Source organism: Rhinolophus sinicus, chromosome 6 (genome assembly GCF_057876585.1).
Source record: "Rhinolophus sinicus isolate RSI-liver-muscle chromosome 6, RSI-T2T, whole genome shotgun sequence".
In the NCBI taxonomy this organism is placed as follows: Eukaryota; Metazoa; Chordata; class Mammalia; order Chiroptera; family Rhinolophidae; genus Rhinolophus; species Rhinolophus sinicus.
Window position 1 is genome coordinate 523,133 of NC_142506.1, and position 20,362 is coordinate 543,494.

The 20,362-nt window shown below is 61.1% G+C and overlaps 3 protein-coding genes across 13 annotated transcripts in view; 2 read left to right on the forward strand and 1 right to left on the reverse strand.

Annotated features, from left to right (window-relative positions):
• Positions 1–3,363: 3,363 nt before the first annotated feature.
• On the reverse strand, positions 3,364–5,440 carry GRINA (glutamate ionotropic receptor NMDA type subunit associated protein 1). The gene is made up of 6 exons (XM_019724774.3): positions 5,077–5,440; positions 4,881–4,993; positions 4,615–4,815; positions 4,359–4,487; positions 4,126–4,269; positions 3,364–4,039 (listed from the first exon to the last, which is right to left on the reverse strand). The coding sequence occupies exons 1-6, from the start codon at positions 5,438–5,440 to the stop codon at positions 3,890–3,892; spliced, it is 1,101 nt and encodes a 366-aa protein (XP_019580333.2). The 3' UTR covers positions 3,364–3,889.
• A 17-nt stretch (positions 5,441–5,457) lies between these two features.
• On the forward strand, positions 5,458–16,521 carry PARP10 (poly(ADP-ribose) polymerase family member 10). 6 transcript variants are annotated; one of them, XM_019724741.3, is made up of 14 exons: positions 5,471–5,664; positions 5,894–6,050; positions 7,441–7,583; positions 9,170–9,225; positions 9,347–9,531; positions 9,610–9,864; positions 9,936–10,172; positions 10,250–11,082; positions 11,208–11,429; positions 11,527–11,614; positions 11,814–12,434; positions 12,531–12,664; positions 15,623–15,797; positions 15,879–16,521. In XM_019724741.3, the coding sequence occupies exons 5-14, from the start codon at positions 9,354–9,356 to the stop codon at positions 16,229–16,231; spliced, it is 3,096 nt and encodes a 1,031-aa protein (XP_019580300.3). In that variant the 5' UTR covers positions 5,471–5,664; positions 5,894–6,050; positions 7,441–7,583; positions 9,170–9,225; positions 9,347–9,353; the 3' UTR covers positions 16,232–16,521. The 6 variants fall into 6 exon arrangements, with proteins under 6 accessions (XP_019580261.3, XP_019580300.3, XP_019580267.3 ...); XM_019724702.3 differs by having other exon boundaries at positions 5,458–5,664; positions 11,814–12,664; XM_019724708.3 differs by having other exon boundaries at positions 5,894–6,023; positions 11,814–12,664.
• A 284-nt stretch (positions 16,522–16,805) lies between these two features.
• The window catches only part of PLEC (plectin), a 52,769-nt gene continuing 49,212 nt past the window's right edge, over positions 16,806–20,362 (forward strand). For 2 of the 6 annotated variants that reach the window (XM_074316492.2, XM_074316495.2), the window contains exons 1-2: positions 16,806–17,005; positions 18,316–18,514. In XM_074316492.2, coding sequence (XP_074172593.2) covers positions 18,322–18,514 — 193 coding nt within the window. In that variant the 5' untranslated portion in view covers positions 16,806–17,005; positions 18,316–18,321. Of the gene's footprint in view, positions 17,060–17,574; positions 17,697–18,315; positions 18,515–20,362 lie in introns of those variants that run through there. The other 4 variants (XM_074316496.2, XM_074316501.2, XM_074316493.2 and 1 more) reach the window with 4 other exon arrangements.

Here is a 20,362-nt window from a genome sequence, read left to right on the forward strand (position 1 = left end):
TATGGAATCCAGTTCTCTGGGGACATTCTCCATATAATCCTCTTCATTTCTCCATTTCCCTCTGCATTCCCCTTTACATGTTAATCATTTATTTTAAAGTCCTTCTTTTGCTATCTCCAGTCTTTGTGTCACCTCTAGATCTGTTTCTGTCATCTCATTTTTCCTCTTGCATTTCAGTCACATCGCCGTTTTTTGAAATGTGTAGTGACTTTTAACTGATACTGTGTATGAAGACCATAGAGGTTATAGATGGTGTTAACTTCTTCCAGACGTTCACCCTGCCCTTTGCCGGGTGGGTAGTGTGGTGCTGATGACCTTCAACCATCGGGGCAGAGCTGGGTCAAGTCTGGTTGTGGTTTCGGTGAGGCCGTATCCTTAAGACCCGGGTGGAGCCCCCCATGCTTCCGGGTGGAGTCCTGGGGCCCAGCCAGGGCTCCTTCCCAGGTGTGTCTTGAACGCCGCCTGCTTGTTTCCTCAGCGCAACTCTCCAGAGCGCAGAGCTGCAACTCTTCCCTCGTGGCGGAAGGGTCCCCTTCACATTTGTTTCTGGCATTCCTGCTTGGCTGTGTATATTTGAAAGTGTAAGAATATTTGATCTAGCAATTTAATGTGTTGAGAGTGGGAGTCGGGGGTCACATGAAGTGGGTGCTGGAACGGACTTACTGGGATTGGGTTTGTGGGTGAGCCGGGAGGGCTTCAAGGAGCAGGGCTCTGCTTTGGGTTGGGTGCTGTCAGGAGGGGGAGCCATTCTGTGGCACATCTTTGGAAGGACAGACTGGAGGCCGGCTGGGACCACCCACTGTAGAGGCCGCAGCCACCGGATTAGGTAGGACAGGGCGCTGCTGGTCCTCGTTTTGGCTTGGATGGTGCCCGTATTTTGTCTGTGTTCAGACACGACTATGGTGGTCGTCTTGTCTTGAAGGGTCCCAGAGGGGCTTTGTCTGATGCTGGTGTTGTGTCAAATTGTTAATATTCTAGACAGAACACCAGGGCCTGTATCTCAGAGTGCCAGGCCAGCTCCTAGTGACACCAGGGCCTGGCTGATAGGACCAGGCCAGTTCCCAGATGTCGGGGGCTGCTTCCTTCCTCACCGGAAGAACCAGCCTGGCTGACTTCACATCGGCCATGGCTCCATTCAGCTTTGTGAATCAGCGTGAGTACCTTCTGCACATTGACCCCCCAGTCAGATCGGAGGTGGCCAGTCTCCCCTCCTTTGGGGTACACAGCAGGCCCAGCCTACCTTGCCCTGGCCTGGCCACTGCCTCCCCATGCCCCAGGGCCACGGCCACCCCCCCAAGCCCCCCATACACATTGCTCATACGTCCTCCCTGTCTCATCTCAGCAGCTTCCTCCCTGCTCACCTCCCCACGCCATCTCCTGGACATTCTTACTGGATTTATCTTCCCAAACACACACCCAGCTGTGGCTCCTGCCGGAGTCCCCTCCAGCTACAGGACAGGTCCAAGCCCTCACCCATGGGTGGCCCTGGCTGTCCCTCCTGCAGGAGAGATGTCCTGGTCCTTGCCCTGCCCGTCCCGCACCTCCAGATGCCAGCCGTCCCCAGGGAGCCTCCCAGGGGTAGCTCAGCCCAGCTTTGCCCTCCTTGAACTCCTCAAGGAAACACTGCCCTTGCACATTTCTCTTGGTGCTTACGCCCGAGCCCTGCCTCTGGCCACGTGAATGCTCCATGTTTCCTCCTCAGGGTAACATCCTGCTGGGCCTGTGAGCTAACACGGAGCAGAGTCCCGGGGGCAGGGCACCCCGGACAGGGCCTGCTCCTGCTCAAGTAGACAGCTGCCGGGGGAGGTGGGGAAGGGGTGCTGTGTCACCTGCCCAGTGCTCAGCATGTGAACAGAGTAGAGTGACCAAGGGGCAGTTCTGGGCAGCTGCGCTGCAGGGCGAGGTGGATGCCAGAAGGGGCCGGTGGCTGGGAAGGCAGTGTACATACCAGCCTGGGGAAGTGGGGCCTGCCTGTGGCTCAGGCTGTACCAGGTCAGGCCTGGGCTGGAGGGGCAAGGGGACAGCAGGAGGTCAGCTGCAGCAGCCAGTGGGCATATGGCGGGGACTGCATGCCAGGCAAGGCATCTGAACTTCAACCCGCCGGCAATTGTCTGAGTTTACAGAGGTGAGCTGACGGTGAGCACGAGGAGGCCTTGGGAGGCAGGGGGAGGCGGCAGGCGCACGGGAGTGAGGTGGCATGAATGAGGGGAGAGAACTGCTCCCTTTCTGGCCCAGGCGGCTGGGGTGGATACTGTTGACGGAGGTAATGCAGGAGCAGAAGGTTAGGGGGAGGGCAAACTGTGCTTTGGGCAAGCCACAACTGAGGTGCCTGCGGATATTGGGGGGGGGGTGCTGACTTGCAGTGTGTGGGTCCCTTCACAGATGCTGGGATGCTGGTGTCAATTAGAGGGGGTTGATGGGCTGCCCCAGGAGAGGGTTCTCAGGCCAAACTGGACAGAGAGTCCTGTGGGAGAAGGCTGCAGTGAGAACCGTCTACTGGGGTTCGGAGCTCAGGAGGGCTCAGGGCAGGGAGGCCCTCAGACAGAGCGGGGGCCCGGGCCATGGAGGGACCCTCTGTGGGGAGGGTGAGGATATGGACAGCTGGCTGACCTCTGAATGCACCCTGGAGCCAGGGCCTGATGGCTGAGGGCTCCAGAGTTGGGGCAGGAAGAACCACAGGGTAAGGCACGCACAAGCTGGGCTGATGGTCTTTGAATGACGCAGCCTGGCGAGGCCAGTGGAAGGTGCCAGAGGCAGGCCGAGAGGCCAGCTGGCGGAGCCCTCAGTCTTTGTCCAGCTCTCAGCCTGGGTCTCTAGTCTGCAGGTTTCTCGTGGGGAGGGTGGAGAGGTGTGGAGGGCCTTCATCTGAGCCAGGCCTGGGCAGCATAGCAGGTGCCCGAGGATGGGCTCCCTGGGGGCCCTGCAGAGACAGTCTGAGGAGAATAACAGGCCTGCTCTGGGCGGGTCAGTGACCTAGGCCACTCGCTGCCCCTCTGGCCCAGGGTGACATGTAAGGATCTCACAAGACCCTCCATCATGCTATGCAGTTCCCAGGAGTGAGTGGCAGACACAGTCAGGCCACTTACCATCGTGTGACCCACGCACCAGGTTTAGCTTCTGGGAGCCTCAGGGTGGCTGTCCAACAGCTGGGAATCCTGGCACATACCTTACGCTGCGGCTGGGAGAGTGCAGAAGGGAGGCACAAGTGGGCCGAGAAGGACCAGCTGCTGTCGTGAACCCCTGCAGCAAGCTAGCCCCACTGTCAGCGCCTAGTCCTGCCCTCTGCACCATCCCAGCAGTGCCTAGAGCCCCCTCCCACCTCACGGAGGAAGTGGCCGTGAGAAGAGTGACGAGAAGAGCACAGAGAGCAGAGGTTCCCGTTTATTGGAATTTTAAAGACAGCATAATGAGAGGAAGGCGTCCTCCTCCCCCAAAATATTCTATCCTCTCTGCCCTCAGGATTCAGTACAGGGATGAGACCCTCAGCCCTCAGGTCCCCGCAGAGGGCAGCACTCCAGGGTGGGGGTGGGCGGGGAAGGGGTACTCTATTCCAGGCAGGAGCTGGGACAGGAGGGGAGACGTGCACCCTCACCCTTTGCCTCGATCCCTATGCCCTGGGACCTGGTGTCGCCCCCTGGGGTGGGCTGGCAGACAGGGCTCATGCAACAGTGAGTGGGTAGGAAGTGGCATGGGAGGAACCTTGCCCCGCTGCCCTATGGTGGGTGGGAGAGCTGGAAGGGGCCATGCCAGCCACTGAGGATCCAAACAGAAGTATCTGCAGTGTACATACAGGAGGGTGGGAGGGGCTTCCTGTGTCCAGGGAGAAAGGGGGAGGTCCAATGGCACTGCCACACCAGCCATGCCGGCCACGCGTGTGCGCAGGGCCTGGCTACTCCTTGGCGCGGCCGATGATGGTGAGAATGTACAGGAAAATGTTGATGATGTCTGTGTACAGGTTCAGCGCTGCGAACACGTACTCCTCCGGGCTCAGGGACAGCTGCTTGTTCCCCAGCAGCAGCTGGGTGTCCACCGCCAGGAACTGGGGTGACAGCACTGGTGCTGAAGGAGCCGCCCACCTGCCCGCCCACCACCTGCACTCGCACCCACCGGGGGCCCCTCACTCACGCAGGTGAAGAGGAGGGCGCCAAGTGAGGCGTACACAATCTCCAAGATGCGACTGCGGATGAAGATGCAGAGCAGGGCGAACACCACCAGCACCACCATGCTCACCAGCAGCACGCCCATGCACGACGTGAAGTCGTAGCGTGTCTGTGGGCACAGGGGACAGCAGGCCCTGGGTGCCACCCCCATGGCTGTGGGCCCCCCACCTGCACGTAAAGACTGCCCTGACCTCTCACCTGCATGGAGAAGATGACCACCGTGAAGCAGACAGTTGTGGTGATGCCCACAGCCATGATGACCGCCTCGGTGTTATAGAAGCTGGCGATCATGCCCACCATGTAGGACAAGCTGATGGTCAGGATCGACTGCGGGGACACAGGGCCTTGGGTATGGGGGCTGCTCCTGCCCCACCCACTCTGTCAGTCCAAACAGTGGAAGTGGCGGGTGGGAAAGCTGGGCCCTGGGGGCCAGGGGCTCAGAAGTGAGGGTTACCAGTGCAACAAGGTTCCAGGGGTGTTTTCGTCTGAAGTCCCCACAGCAGCTGAGGACAATGAGGGAGATGAAGAAGACGGCATAGGAGACATAATAGGTCCAGACGTTCTTCTGGACGAAGCCCTTCACCTCCCTGACGAACGTGAACACGGCCACAGTGGACAGAGTCACGGACAGCTGCAGAGTCAGCACCAGGAACACCTGAGGAGGGAACTGCTCAGAGCCCTGCCCAGCGCCGCTGCCCCACCCCCCAGCCCCAAGCCCACCTTCCGGATGAAGGCCTGGCGAATGCTTTTGTCATCCCAGTTGGTGGCAGGGAAGTCATGGTTGTCATAGTAGGATGGGGGTCCTTCTTCATGATAGTTCCCATGCTGAGGCGCTGGGGAGCAGGATGGGTGGGTCAGCGCCACTTGTGGGTGTCTGGAGCCCCTGCCCTTCCCATGGCCCTGCCCAACTACTCACAGCCAGGGTCCTGTGCCGGGAAGGCCTGTGGTTGTCCATAGGGGTTGGGGGGAAAGGGGCTCTGTGGATATGGCCCCTGAGGGTAGCCCCCTTGAGGGTAGGGACCCTGTGGGTAGCCTCCTTGGGGATAGGGGCCCTGGGGGTAGCCTCCTTGGGAATAGGGGTCCTGAGGGTAGCCCCCTTGGGGGTAGGAACTGGGTCCCTGGGGATACCCTGGCTGGCCATAGGGGGAAGGTTGGAATGGGGGCTGTGGGTAAGGGGCCCCAGGGTAGGGAGGCATGGGGGGCTGGGGCCCCCCAGGATATCCAGCGTTGGGGGGAGGATAGCTGTCCCCAGACACCAAGAAACTCTTCTCATGGGGCATGGCCTCAGGTTCTGTGGTCTCCCCCTACAGGAGAGACAGAGAACAGTCAGCCCTGCGGTGACAAGTACCCAGAACCAGCCTTGGGCTGCCCCACCTGCTGCCTGGAACCGGGATTCAACAAGGGAGATTCATGACCTCTGCCTCCCGCTGTCCCAAGCCTCTGCGGCGGGACCAGGAGGGTGGGGTGGGGCTTCAGAAGGAGCCGCTCTAGGCCAAGTCCAAAGGTAGGTGAGGGGACGACTGTCAGCCTCGGGATTTTGCTCTAGCTGTTTCTTAGAAGCAAGTGAAAGGGCCTTCTCACCGCTGCTGGGGTCTCCCGGGTCGGAGCCGGCGGAGTCGCGGCTGGGGTGGGGGCGGGGTCGGGAGGTGTGGGGTGTGCCCTGACCCTCCCTTTCGCTTTCCGCCTCTTAAGGAGCTTTAAGGGGCCAGAGCCGGCGGCTATTTCTATTCCAGGAAATCCCCAGGTCATCTGTGAGCGGCGAGAGCTCTGACCCGTCGTCTCTGAGAGCAGGGCCCGACCGTCCCTCGTTCCCCGGGTAGGGGGAGCAGGCCTGGATGGGCTGCCAAGGTGCCTGCCAGTGGGGTACGCCAGGAACAGCGGGGTGCGGAGGTGTGTGGGGGATGGAAGCGACCAGAGGACATACGGGGGAACAAAGCGGGCGTGGGGACCAGGCGGGTGGAGGCAGCAGCCACGAAGCCTGCCCCGAAAGCGGGGTGGGCCCTCCTACCCGGTCGGGGGTCGCTCGGGCCGCGGGTTCCGCTGCCGCCGCAGCGCGACGCCCCCTCCCTCCCGCTCCAGGTCGCGGTTCCCTGTCTCCCCGCCACCGCTTGGGCCCCGAGTGGGCTGTGCGCCCCGGCGGGGCCAACCGGCTGACCCACGGCGGCGCCGGTCGGCTGTGCGGGGTCCGCGCTGGGCGGGGGCGGCCTGCCGGGACTTTCAGCGGGTAGACACGCTGCTGGGCCTGAACTGGGGACTCACCACTCGCGGGGCGCCTCAGGACCGTGCGCACGGTGTCCGCTATGCGGCCGCGCGGTGGATGGCCGCTGCGCCTGCACCGGAACCCGCACCAACAGCCGCTTCACAGCCGGCTTGGCTGGGCCTGCGCCTGCGGCTGGAAGACGCAGCAGGGCCTTGTGACGGGGCGGGGCCGGCGGCGCGGGGCGGGGCCGGAGGGGCGGGGCCGGCGGCGCGGGGCGGGGCCGGCGGCGCGGGGCGGGGCCAGGCGGCGGAGGGGCGGGGCGGCCGGCTGGGCTCCGCAGCGAATGCGGAGCTTCTTCTGGACAGACTCGACCTGCTGCGGGCGCCCTACTGGCTCCTTTCCAGCTCCAGGCCTGAGCCCCGCGTGCCACGCTGTCTGCCAAGGGGTGGAGGGGAGCTGTAGGGGCTGAACACTTCTGGGGGCAGAGGTCTGGGCTGGCCAATTTGGTTCAGGGAGTTGAGAAATTCATTCCTAAACCTGGGATTGCTGAGGCTGCCAAGCACCGCCGATCTTTGGCCTTAACGGACCACCTTTACTTTTCATCCAACCCAGTCCCCAAATACGAGCCCTGATTATTTCATTGCTCCGTCAGCCCTACCAGTCACTGAGGGCAAACTGTCCCAGGCCCCATGTGAGAGACCTTTTATCCTCTTTTGTCTTCAAGCACACCTTTACGGCTGCAAGGGTGCAGTCCTTACTTAGCCCGGTTTCCCTGCTAAGGGGCTGAGGCTGAGATGCCCCAGGACTGGAGGCCAAGTTAACGTCCTTGCTGAGGTCCAGCGGGCCTCCTAAGGGGGTGCTGACTGCCACAGCCAGGGATACGTGCTGCAGGGTGGTGTCCTGGAGCAGCGCGTCTTCACCTGGGGCTTGTGGACCTTCCTGTGCTCTCCTGGCTGTCGCATGGTGGGCCTCTCCCAGCCTGGCCCTGGTTCAGAAAATGCTCTGTCCTGTGTCCACTGGTTCAATGTTTAACAGCTGGGCCTGGCAAGGGAAGCCCTGATATACCCCTTTTGCACGTAGTGTAAACACTCCTGTCATGGCTGACTGCAAGCTACCACCAATTCAACAACTGGTTCCTGAAACTTGAACAATCTGGTCGTACCCAAGCTGCTCCAGTGCACCACTGCCTGTGGGAGACCCCTGAGCAGGGGTCCGCGTGATATGTAAGTCGTATCGTGTGGTAGGAGGTCAGTTCCGTGGAAGAGAAAATACAGAGTGGGCAGGGACATATTCGGGCTTTGTGGGATAGAAGCTCATACAATTTGAGAAGCTCTCTTTAAAAAAATAATAATAAATGACACATATGAAGTTGAGGTCAGGGTCGTGGAAGTGGCCTGTGTTAGAGGCCCTTAAATACTTTCATGTTCAAGTTAAACCTGCCACTAAGAGCCAGGTAAGGGAGTGGCGGCCAGGTGGCTCTGTGGGAAAGGCCCATCCAGGCAGAGAAAAGGGCCAGTGCAAGGACATTGAGATGGAAGTGGTCTGCGCTGGAGGAAGAGGCTGGGGCTGGCAGAGCATGGGGGGATGGGGCCAGAGAGGGGGCTGGAGTCCCTCGTCAGGCTGAGTCTGGCCGGTCCTCCAAAGGACTTGGCTTTTACCATGAGCCCAAGATGTAACAGCTGTTGGTGCCACCTTACTGGGCCCACTCGGCCCACTCTGTTGAGAAGGGACAGTGGAGGTGGGTGGGAGTGGCAGATTAGTTAGGAGGTTAGTGTAGTGATCCAGGTGAGAGATGATGGAGGCTCAGACCAGGGTTGGGGCAGCCAGGGATGCAGGTGTGCAGCTGGGGGTGCAGTCTGGGCAGGTCCTCAGTCTGCTGGAGGGGCAGCAGGGCTGGAGGCTGGGCTTCAGTGAGCTGAGGTGTATACGGAAGGTAGGAGGTGGAGCACATGGTGGGCACAGGTCTTTGAGAGGTTGGAAGCTGATGGAGCCTGGGCAGTGTGGTGGGCTCTAAAGATGTAGCCTGGGTGTCATGCCTGCCCTGCCATGGCCGTCTGCACCTCTGCGTCCCCTTCTGTAACGAGGATTTGCTGCAGCCAGGCACAATGCTTGCACCTTCTGGGGTTAGCCATGGTGACAACGATGATAATGATGACGTAAGATAGGAAGACTGGGCAGGTACACAGCCGAGGAGAGAGAACCATGGGGTGGGTGCAGAGGAGATGGGAGGAAGGCTGTGTGGGGAAGCACTTGCAGGTCAGGGGCGGGAGCTGCTTGCCCTCAGCACTCAGGAAGGTTGAGGCCTGCTCACCTGCTAGGTGTGAAGGTGAGCAGGTTGGGGAGGTTGCTGTGGGGCTTGGGAGCCAGCCTGAGCCAGGGGCGTGCCCTGCAGCTGCTCATGCTGTGGGGGTGGGGTGGGGGTGGTAGCACAGTGGCTTGAGGTCCCTGAGTGGGGCCAATGACTCAAGCTGCCTGGCTGATTTCATAGGGAGGGTGATTGGCCATTCTGAGGTTCACAGGGAGAGGCCAGTGGGAGTGGAGGAGCCCCAGCTGCTACTCCCCCTACCCTACCAGCCAGTGGGCAATGGGGCTGGTGGGCTGGACTGAGTGGGGAGGCGCAGCAACATTTCCTGGCCTGCTGAGGGCTCTTAGCCGGCTTAGGTGGGCAAGTGGGGTGGGAGGCTCCGTGAGAGGCCTCCTCAGAGGAAGGGAAGCACCTTCCAGGCAGCCACCCGGCCCAGCCCAGTGCCACAGGCCCCTCCCTTCCCCTTCCCTGACACAGTTTCACTTTTGTTTTCTTCCGACCCAGGCCTTCTGCCTGCAGAGTCCTGACTGGAGGCGTGTTTGCTCGGTGGCCCCAGCAGTGTAAGTGCGGGAAGTGGGCCGCCCATAATGAAGGGAGCACCAGGAAATGCTGCGCGGCTGGAGGGGGCTGGGACGGTGGGGTGGGACTGTGGGCTGCTACCTACCCCCCTTGTGGCCCCAGGGTTGTGATGACAGAGGCAGAGGCAGAGGTGGGGGCGGCACTGGAGCTCAGCGGGCTGCCCCCCCACGTCCCCGACGAGCTGCTCACACTCTACTTCGAGAACCGCCGACGCTCTGGTGGGGGGCCTGTGTTGAGTTGGCAGAGACTTGGCTGCGGGGGTGTACTCACTTTCCGGGAACCTGCAGGTGAGAGGACTGGTGGAAGGGGTGGGCTGGGCCCAGAAGGCCACTGGCCCTGACAGCCCGCTCGTCCCCACCCGGCAGACGCAGAGCGGGTCCTGGCCCAGGAGGAGCACAAGCTTCGTGATGCTCAGCTGAGCCTGCGGCCTGCCCCGCCCCGCGCTCCTGCCCGCCTGCTGCTCCAAGGACTGCCCCCTGGCACCACCCCCCAGCACTGGGAGCAACACGTCCAGGCCCTGCTGCGGGCCATCGGACACCCTGAGCAGGCCTGCCGTGCCCTGGACAGTCCCCGACCAGACCGGGCCCTGGTGCAGCTGCCCAAGCCCCTCTCTGAGACAGGTGAGAGGCGGGACTAGGGCAGGTGTGCCATTAGGGGAGATGTCCTGAGCCAACTCGCACCTCCCCCACAGAAGTCCGTGTGCTGGAGGAGCAGGCCCGGACCCTGAGCCTGGAGGGGGACCAGGTATCTGTGGTGCGGGTGCCACAGGCCCGAGCTGTGCGTGTGCTGGGGGGCTCCTCCCCTGTGGACCTGCTGCTGCTGGAGCTGTACTTGGAGAATGAGCCCCGCAGTGGGGGCGGTCCCCTGGATGGCCTGCGCAGCCTGCCCGGGGCCCTGGGCACCGTCGTCTCCTTCCAGCAGTGGCAAGGTGAATGGGGCTGCAGAGCCGGGCTGCCCTCCCATCCCTCAGAGCCCTGACGGCCTCGTCCTCTCTCTTCCTCCCAGCGGCTGAGCGGGTGCTGCAGCAGGAACACCAGCTGCAAGGCTCAGAGCTGAACCTCGTCCCCCACTACGACGTCCTGGAGCCTGAGGGGCTGGATGAGAACACCAGCAGAAGGGACCACTCAGCCAAGTTGGGGCATGGGGCCACTGAGCATGCTCACCTAGAGGCTGGAGGGCCAGCGAGGGCACTGATGGATGCGGGGACTGTGATCTCGGGCTCTGAGGAGCCACCAGGACAATCGAGAGCCTCTCTAAGTACAGGTCCCATTGGGTCTCTGGAACAGACTAGGCCACTTAGCTCGGGGCCCATGGGGTCACTGGGGCAGGCAGGGCTGGTGAGCTTGGGTCCTACAGGATCTCCAGGCCCAGTAGGCTCAGAGATTGCCACAGGGTCTCCAGAGCAGGAGTGGCTGGAAAGCCTGGGGCCTGTGGGGTCACCGGAGCAGGAGAAGCTGGAGAACCTGGGGTCTGTGGGGTCACCAGAGCAGGAGGAGCTGGAGAACCTGTGGCCTGTGGAGTCACCGGAGCAGGAAGGGATGGAGAGCCTGGGGCATGTGGGGTCACCGGAGCAGGAAGAGCTGGAGAACCTGTGGCCTGTGGAGTCACCGGAGCAGGAGTGGCTGGAGAGCCTGTGGCCTGTGGGGTCACCAGAGCAGGAAGGGATGGAGAGCCTGGGGCATGTGGGGTCACCGGAGCAGGAGGGGCTGGTGGAAGTGGTGCTGTCGATGGAGCCGGGAGCCATGCGCTTCATACAGCTCTATCACGAGGACCTGCTTGCTGGCTTGGGAGACGTTGCCCTCTTCCCACTGGAAGGATCAGATGTGACTGGCTTTCGGGTGAGTGACCTCTGTGGATTCCTCACCTTTGGCCCACTCTCCCAGTGGGGGGTATGGGGTGGGTATCTGGGATCTTTCTTGTGCCCTAGACCTGCAAACTGTTCCCTTCCCCTGTGGTCCTGCAGCTCTGTGGAGCCCTGGCCCCGTGCCAGGCAGCCGAGGACTTCCTGCAAAGTCTGCTGTGCAGCGTGAGCTGTCACATGCTGAGCCTGAAGCACCCGGGCAGCGCCAGGTTCCTGCTGGGTCCACAGGGGCAGCACCTCCTTCGGGGGCTGGAGGCTCAGTTCCAGTGTGTCTTTGGGACGGAGCGTCTGGCCAGGGACACCCTGGACATGGACCCTAGCGAGGTAGCCATGGAGCCTCCCCCTGCCCTCCCCTTTCTCAAACCTCAGCCCCTGTGCCTCCTCCACCCCCGCTCAGAGGCCTGGCATTCTCTCCTGACAGGTGGACCCCACTGAGGCCCTCCAGGCCCTCTCTGGCCAGTACCGCACTCTGTCTCCCTCAGGCAGTGACCAGGAGAACCCGAGCCTGGGTAGGGCTCCCTGGGGACGTCTAGCACATCCCATGGCCCTTCTGTGACCTCACCCTCTGCCCTGCTCTGCTCTCCCACCTGTCTGACCCCGTGCCCCCTCAACCCTCTTCCCATCTTTCACCTGGTCCTCGACTCATCGTATCCTCAGCCCCACCTGGCTGGGCTTGATCCCTCACCCAGTGCCTCTCCCTGTCCTCAGAGGAGGTCCAAGAGATGCTGGCCACCCTGGAGGGCCTGGATGGGGAGGACTGGCCACCCCTGGAGCTGGGTGAAGAGGAACCTGAGGAGGAGCCTGCCCCCAGGGCTGGTGAAGAGCCCCTGGCCCCCAGCACGGGGGCACCGGGGCGGCTGGAGGAGGAGGCCGCACTACAGCTGGCTCTCCACCAGTCACTGCAGCCACAGGGCCAGCTAGCTGAACAGAAGGAGGCTGCTGCCCTGCAGCAGGCCCTTGCCCTGTCACTGCTGGAGCCAAGCCTGTGGGAGGCGGGAGAGCTCCCCTGTGGGGCTGCTGGCCAGGCCCAGCTGGTGGTGCATGCAGCCTTTGAGCAGGATATGGACGAGCTGGACCGGGCCGTAGCGGCCGCCTTGGAGCTTCATCTCCGGGAGGAGATGGTGGGGCTCCGGGGCCACGTGCTGCCTGCGGAGCTGTGTGCCCGCCTGGAGCGGTGCCACAGCGTGAGTGTGACCCTTGACAGTGAATGTGCCATCCTCCGTGGCTTTGGGGCCCAGCCCAGCCGTGCAGCCCGCCACTTAGCGGCACTGCTGGCTGGCCCCCGAGATCAGAGTGTGGCCTGTGTCTCGGAGGCTTCGAGCCCCACCTGTGAGTGCAACCTGGGACTGGGGAGTGGGGTGGGCCAGTTCTCGGGGAGCAGTACCCCAGGCATGGCCCGGACCCTCTTCCTCCCCCATGTGTCAGTACCCCAGCAGATGCCGAACGGGCCCTTGGGTAGGCTGGAGTGTCTGGGCGAGAGCAGCAGGGAGTTCCAGGCGGTGGTTCAGGCCTTTTACGACACGCTGGATGCTGTCCACAGCAGGGTCCACATCATCCGGGTAAGTCCACACTGTCTTGTCAGCCTCATGGCCTCCTGGGCTCATGCCACAGTTTTCACCTTGCATAGCCTGTGGGCTTCCATTCTTGCATGTCATGGTCAGCTGGCCAGGAGCTGCCCAGCACGGGGCAGGCTGGAAGCTCCAGGCTCCCAGCCCCGTTCCTGCCCAGCACACGTTCACCAAGGCTGGGCGGGGCAGCCAGAAGGGCATAGGGATTGGGGATCCCAGGATCTGACAAGCCTGAGCCAAGGTCTCGCTCTGCCAGGTACACCAGAGGGTGTGACCCTCCACGCTGCTTCTTGTCTGGAGCATGAGGTGGTGGTGCCATCTCGTGGCTACTGTGAGGATTACCCCTCCCACAGACACGTGCCTAGTGCTTGCTTTCTAGGGGCTCTTCTGCCTCCGACAGGTCAGCGCCTGCAAAAGGAGGGCTTCCTGCAACACTGCGTGGCCCCCTGTAGTTTCACTTGCTAAATATGCCAACTCTGAGTACGAGAATGCTTCAAAAAAGGCTGGGACCAGCTGGTGGCAGCCATAGGGAAACCCCGGGAGTCCCAGAGAAGAGGCTGATGAAGGACTCCGGAGGCCATGGAGGGAGTTGTTGGAGGGCGGTGAGGTCCACATGTCTGTGTGGCCAGCAGGCAGGACTGAGGAGGAGGCCCTGCCAGGCTGGTCTCCTGGCGAGCGAGTGTGAGGGCAGTGCCAGAGTTCAGGCCGCGGCAGCGAAGAGTAACTGGGAGCTGAGGACCAGGACCAGTGTGACAAATGTGAAAATGAGCTGGTTATGGAGGGGAGGAAGGAGGGAAGATGGGCGGGCATAGCTGGAGCAGGAAGCCGGGTGGATGCGCCCAGCTGACAGGGAAGGCTCCCCAAGGGCTGGCTGGACATGGGAGAAGGAAGGACGGCCGGGCTCCCCGTGCTGGGTGCTAGTCCGACGCTCTTGACTCCTGATGCATCAAGTTGGACCTCGGCAACCTGAGCTGGTCAGAAATGCATAACCTGTCGCCTTCCCCAGACCTGGCCCCGTCTTCGGGGAGATGACTGCTGGCACTTTGGATAAAGTACTTTTCCTCCACTCTGGACCTTGCCGCTGTCACTTCTGTGTTCTGATGGAGGAGAGACACACTGTGCTGGTGCCCCTGACTCCCTGGCCAGTCTTGTTAGTTCCGGGCTTGTGAGTCTTCCGCGAGCACCTCTGTGACTCTGGAGGGTACACTTCAGTCTTTTCTTTTCACTTAATAACTTGAGAAACTGTTTCTTGCCTTTCTGTGTAGAAGAGGAGCAGGATGGCCTCCTCCCACTTCCGCTTCCACCTCCCTCTTCCAATCTCAGTTTGGTTGGTTACATTATTTTTGTTGTCAGCAAGGTTGACAAACGTCATCTTCTATTCTGTAACCATCATGAAGCTCCATCCTTGGGCCATAGGTTGCTGGATATATAATGATAATGAGAAAATATTTACCGCTGAACCATATGGCAAATAGGGAAATGAAATTCTAATTATTAAAACTGGGGTGCGTAAAAGAGAATATTCTAGGATTCAAGGACCAATGGGTCTCAATTGTTTTCACTTTCTCCATTTTTTCTGTGGCTGTGCTTGGCTGCTGGGTCACTCTCTGTGCCCCCTGGTCACCCTTTTGCATAGATTCTTTTCTGTTCAGTAGAAGTATCTTCTGGAATGAGTAGTACAGCGTGGACTTTTAAATTGAGTTGCCTTTTACAGTTAGAGGCAGTTTGCAACTATGAGTTGATATTGGTGTCTACTATTCTTTTTCAAACAAAAGTTGCCATGAGTTTGTTTAAGACATTTCTGTGAAATGAGAACAGCTGGTTCTTGCCTATGTCCTGATTTTGTCCTCACCGTGAATTGTTGGGCCGGATAGAGTGTCCAGGATCAAAATGTTTTCCTCCAGATCCTTGAAAGACATTACTTGTTTTCTTTTCTCTTTAAAAATGTTTGTTCTTAGAAAGTTAAAAAAATCTCTGTGGTCTCTTAGCATCCAGTGTGGGCAGTGAGAAGCCCAGGCTGAGAACATTGTCCATTTGCATGTTGACAGTGGTGGTGGTGGTGGTGGTGGTGGTGTGTATGTGTATACACTTCTAGAGTCTTTCACATTGGAGGTTGAAGTTTTCCGGCAGGTAGGTGTCCTTCCCTATTGTCCTTGGCATGTTATGGATCCTTTCCACCCAAAGATGCCACCTTCAGCTCAGGGAAACTGCCTCCCGTTGTCCTCACTGGCTGGTCACCTGTCCGTCCTCTTCTTGAATCCCTGTGACGCAGATCTCAGCCCTCCTCCCTCACCTGCCCTCTCAGTTTCCACCTCTTTTCTTTAGCTCTGCACTCTGAGTCACTCCTTAACTCCATCTCCATATTATTCGGCCTACCCACTGGATTTATTCAGCAATTCCATTCTTTTAAAAAATATATATTTTTAACAGTTCATCAGTTCCATTCTTGATGTGGGAACTCACTAGCGTGAGGTTTCTTGGCGGCTACTTCCTGTCCTGTGGATGTGATATTCTTTCGCACCCTTCCACAGAGACTAGTTAGACGAGTTCAGAAGCTGTTGGGTCCTCCACAGCTGACAGTGGGGCAGGTCGCCTTGGTCTTCCCGGCACTGAGGGTCTCCAGAGGGTATCTCTTGGTATTGGGAGTGAAGTCCCGTGGGCGGTGTGGGCACCTGGCTCATCCTTTGTTTGCGGAGGCCCCAATTGTGGGTGCTGGTGCTGGTGAGTGCTTGCGTTTGCCACCTGCAGGCCTCCCTGGAAGCCCTCAAGTTGCCACTTGGGGCCCCATCCAGGTGGCAAAGGACCCCGCCGAATGTCTGCTGCTGGACAGAGCATGATTGGAGCTGTGCAGTCTCCCCAGTTCCCCACCTCCTCCAACACGGCTCAGCTCTGCCCTCCACCCCCAGAGGGCAGGGAGGGTCTCCACAAGTTGCTGCCTTGCCCCCGCAGGTGGAACGCGTGTTGCACCCGCTGCTGCGGCAGCAGTACGAGCTGCACCGGGAGCGCTTGGTGCAACGTTGTGAGCGGCGCCCAGCCGAGCACGTGCTGTATCACGGCACCACAGCAACCGCTGTCTCTGACATCTGCGCGTATGGCTTCAACCGCAGCTTCTGCGGCCGCAATGGTGAGACTGGGACCAGGCGGAGTGGGGTGGGGGGGCTCGGCCGACACTGGCGAGCCTGACCCGCGCCCATTCCGCCCGCAGGCACGCTCTACGGGCAGGGCGTGTACTTCGCCAAGCGTGCCTCCCTGTCTGTGCAAGACCGCTACTCGCCCCCCAACGCCTACGGCCACAAGGCTGTGTTTGTGGCGAGGGTACTGACGGGAGACTACGGGCAAGGCCGCCGGGGGCTGCGGGCGCCCCCTCTCCGGGCCCCGGGCCACACGCTCCTACGTTACGACAGCGCTGTGGACTGCCTCCACCAGCCCAGCATCTTCGTCATCTTTCACGACACCCAGGCGCTGCCCACCCACCTCATCACGTGCGAGCACAGGCCCCAGGCTTCCCCCGGGAACCCCTCTGAGCTCTTGGGCCACTTCCCAGCCACTTATCTCTAGAGGCCCCGCATGACCCTGCCTTTGGCCTCAGGCTCCCCAGGCGCCCGCTCCGCACAGCCTTACCGTCCCCTGGGCTGCCTGAGCTGCCCCTGGGGGTGTCCCTGCCACCTGCTGCGGTGCGGAGACCGGTGGTGCGACAAGGGCTGGGGTCTGGTACCCGCCTGAGCCTGACCAACCACCAGGGTTCAGCAGAGCTGGGGCAGAGGACCCAGAGCCCAACACCCCCGCCTCTGCCAGACCTCGCCCAAGCGGACTCTGTCATTTGAATAAACGTGAAACCTGATGGAGGACTTGATGGAGCCCCGGGTCGATCTCTGTCGAGGTGGGGGAGGGACCTCTCCGTGCCTAGGGGCAGGGGCGGAGGGGGCAGAGACCGCTGCTCCTTCGGGGTGGTCCTGGGCAGCCGGCGAGGCCGGACCGAGCGCGCACCCGAGCGACCCCACGTCGCCTTAGTGTCACGCATGCTCCCTCAACAATGTCTCCTTGCCAACCGGCCCGCCCTGTACGCGTGGGGGAGACGGCTGTGCCCCGCCATAGGGGTGCGCGCGATGGGGGCGCTGCCCAGGCGGAGCGGCGCTCACATTCCAGACCCGCCGCCTCGGTGAGCCCCTGCCCTGGCGCGCGCGCGCGCACGGGCCCCCAGATCACACGGGCGGCGCTCGGTTTGGAGCCGGGGCGGGGCTCCGGGCTCGCCCCGCCTGCATCGCCTCCGCGGCTCTCCGGGTCCGAGCAGTCTGGCAGCAGCGGCTGAGCCTAGCCGAGCTGAGCTACCAGGCACGTAAGACCGGGGCTGGGATGGAGAGGCGCACACCGTGCAAAAGCTGAGAGGTGTGTGTGTGGGGGTGGGGGCTCTCCGGCCGCAGGCGTCCCGGAACTAGGGGCCCTGTCGCGGCCCGTCCTCCCTCCGGAGGACACCACCTCTGCGCGCCCGAGACTGCGGAACTGGTCGGGCGGTGCCCTGGGTGTGGGCAGGAAAGACGGTTGGGTTGGCGCGGACAGCCGCGGGGAGCCAGGCTGGGGGCAGGAGCAGAGGCGGCCTGTGGGAGGCGGGGCGGGACAGAGTGGCCCCCAGCTCCGTGCCCGCTGCCGCCTCAGCCTTTAGCTTGAGGGCAGAGGCACAGTGCCCACATTGTGCCCCCACGCCACCCCACCCCCGCCGGGACAGAGGGCCATTCACCTCTCGCACGCCAGCGCTCTTGGGGGGGATTAGCTGAGAAGTGCGCGCGCGTGGGTGTGCCTGCGCTCTGGCAGCGCTGGCGGTGCGGGTGTGTGTGCGTGCAGGGTGAGCTGCTGGAGCGGCGGTCCGAGCTCCCTCCCAGCCTTGCGGCAGCCCAGCTCCAGCGGCCCACGCCGCTGCGGCTCCAGCTATTTATAGGTGTTCACTGCGGAGACCGAGGTGGGACTGTGCGGGGCTGGGGGTAGGGTGCGGCCATGGAGAGTCCTAGAGGCTGAAGGCAGCTTGAAGGTAGAGGGCCATTGTACAGGGGATGGGGTCAGGGCCCTTCCCTGATGGGAGGGGAGGGGTGGCCTGGCTTTCCTGCCGATCTAGAGGTTTGGAGGAGACAGGGTCCAGGTTTGGGGTGGAGGAGGTGGAGGCCAGTGCCTGAGTGATGGGGAGGAAGGGAGGGTCAGTGTCCGAGTGAAAGTGACCACCTCCGCCCTTCCCGTGGGACAGGGTGGAGGGTGGAGGATGGGGGCAGTGCCCTTTGCTGGGGTGAGCCCATCGATGACAACGTAGAGGGGTCAGAGTTTGAGTGACTAAGAAAGAGAAGGGAGTGGTAGTCAGTGGGGGGGGGGTCAATGTCCTGGTGATAGACTGGAGGGAGTGAGCTCAGTGTCTGGGAGGCGTCACTGTGTGGTGTCTGAGGGGTGCGCTGGAGGGGGAGAGGCCAGCTGTGGATGGGGGACAGTGTCCTGGATATTGGAGTTGAGAGGGTGGGGGTCTGTGTGCATGAGGTGGGACAGAGGAGAGGTGTGGGTTTCAGTGTCCAGGTGATAGAGTGGATGGGGTGGGGTAGGCTAAGGTGGGGGGCCAGTATGCAGTATGCTCCCGGAGCTGTGACGCCCTCCTGCCCCCTCTCCAGGAGGCCATGTCGGGGGAGGACCACCAGGAGCAGCCAACGGCTGAGGACGGCTCCAACGGAGGCAGCAGCTCGCCCAGCCCTGGGGACACACTGCCCTGGAACCTGGGGAAGACACAGCGGAGTCGCAGACGTGGAGGGGGCTCCGGGGGCAATGGGAGTGTCTTGGACCCTGCGGAGAGGGCAGTCATCCGCATTGCAGGTAATGCGGTGCGCCTCGTCTGTTCAGCGTGTAGCCTCTGGCTTGTTGACAGAGCACCTGCTGTGTGCAGGTGTATGACGGAGGAGAGGGCTTCTCCTGTCCCAGGTGACTGCAGACAGCACAGCGCCACCTGCTGGCCCCACCCAGTCTGCTGCAGGAGGCCTAAGGTTGAACTTGCTGCGGTGGCGCCATCACTGGTCAGGCCGCAAGGGTCCAGTGCTCAAATTCCACGCTACTTCTTGGGCTCCTGGGGCAGAGTTGCCTCCTAGGCCCCTGGTCTGCGCTGCCACCATAGAGGACAGTGGAAGCAGGTAGCAGCAGGACAGGAGGTTCCACCTGGTTGGTGAGAGCCTCACACCTTCCACCCCCCCACACCCCCCCAGCCAAGCCTTGCTCTCTGGTCGCTGGCATTCTGGGGAGGAGGATGGAAAAGGCCCGGCAAGAGGCCCCCAACAGTGTAGGGCTGGCAGCTGGACACTGGCCCCTCCCTTTGGGAAGTGGGAGACTTAGGGCTGGAAGTGCTGGGCCAGGGAGGAGCCCACTGAGGGTCTCTACATCCAGGCTGTGGAGTCCTGACCCCATTCCACCACCAGGGCCACCGGAAGAGCCATCCTGGAGGAAGGTTCAAGGCATGGGGGGAGAGGCTGAAAGGCCAGCTGTGGAGTGAGGACAGTGCTGGGGTCAGCGAGGGCCTTTGTGGGTGGAAATGCAGAGGGGCAGGACAGCAGGGCAGCATGAAGGCTGGTCGCCTGCCCCACCCCAGGGGCTGTGTGACCTGCCAGCCCTTTTCATACTTCACATATAACCGAGGTCCTTTTTTTACCCACATGAAAGCCAGTCAGGGATGTCCTTCGATGCCCTGGCCATCCTCCGCGTTCCCCGGGTCTGTAGCTCTCACTGCCACGAGCTATGTGGCAGCCAGTGGCCAGGGCAGGGCCTTTGTGCACTGGCCTGCTGACCATCGTAGGAGGATTCCTACAAGAGGGGCTTCCGGTCACGGATATATCCTGGCATAGAATTAACCCCTGATTGTTCACAAAAGGTGAAAGAATTCACAGACTCAGAAAAGTAAAAAAGTAAAGAAAGTTTTATTAAAGATTGGGCAGGGAGAATGCCCATGGCAGAGTCCAAAGAAGACAGCTGCTTCCAGTAGTAAGGAGAGAAACACTGGCGGGTGTGTGTGTGTGGGGTTGGGGGGCTTCGGGTGTGTGTGCCAAGGGCAGAGTCTCAGAGGAGACAGCTGCCCCTAACTTCAGGTTAACTTTTTCTTATGTAGGAAACGGGGCGTTGGTCAGGCAGGTCTGAAGGCTGACACCCTTCCTGGGGTCTGGTCTGTTTGAAGACAATGTTATCTCTGGACTTGGACTTGGTCACCGAGGCCTGGGACTTGATGTGTCAGCAGTGAAAACTGCCGGGGATTTGTACATTGGATTCCGGGGTCCGGGTGCCTGAGGATTAAGAAATTGCTCTTTTCAGGTTAGGATTTTGTTAATTAAATGGATTCACGGGGCAGGGGTAGCCTTGAGAAAGGGAACAGAACAGAGTTCTTCAGTTGATCAGTGAGGGGAGAAACAAAGAGAAAACAGCTGAATATCAGGATGGATCAAACTGCAGACTAAGTCTGATTACAGGTGGCTAGATAGCCAGCTACGCTGTGGGTCACACTGCAAACGAGCTAAGTCTAATTGCGTTATGATTTACCGAATTTCACCCTTACAGAGTATGCAGCATTTAAGGTTAGATAGGAAGGTGCGGGGGGGGGGGGGGGGGGCGGGGGCACGGGGGGGGGGCGTAACAGAAAGGAGGACATTTGTCAGGGCTGAGAGACAGGGGTCTTTGCCACTTTGA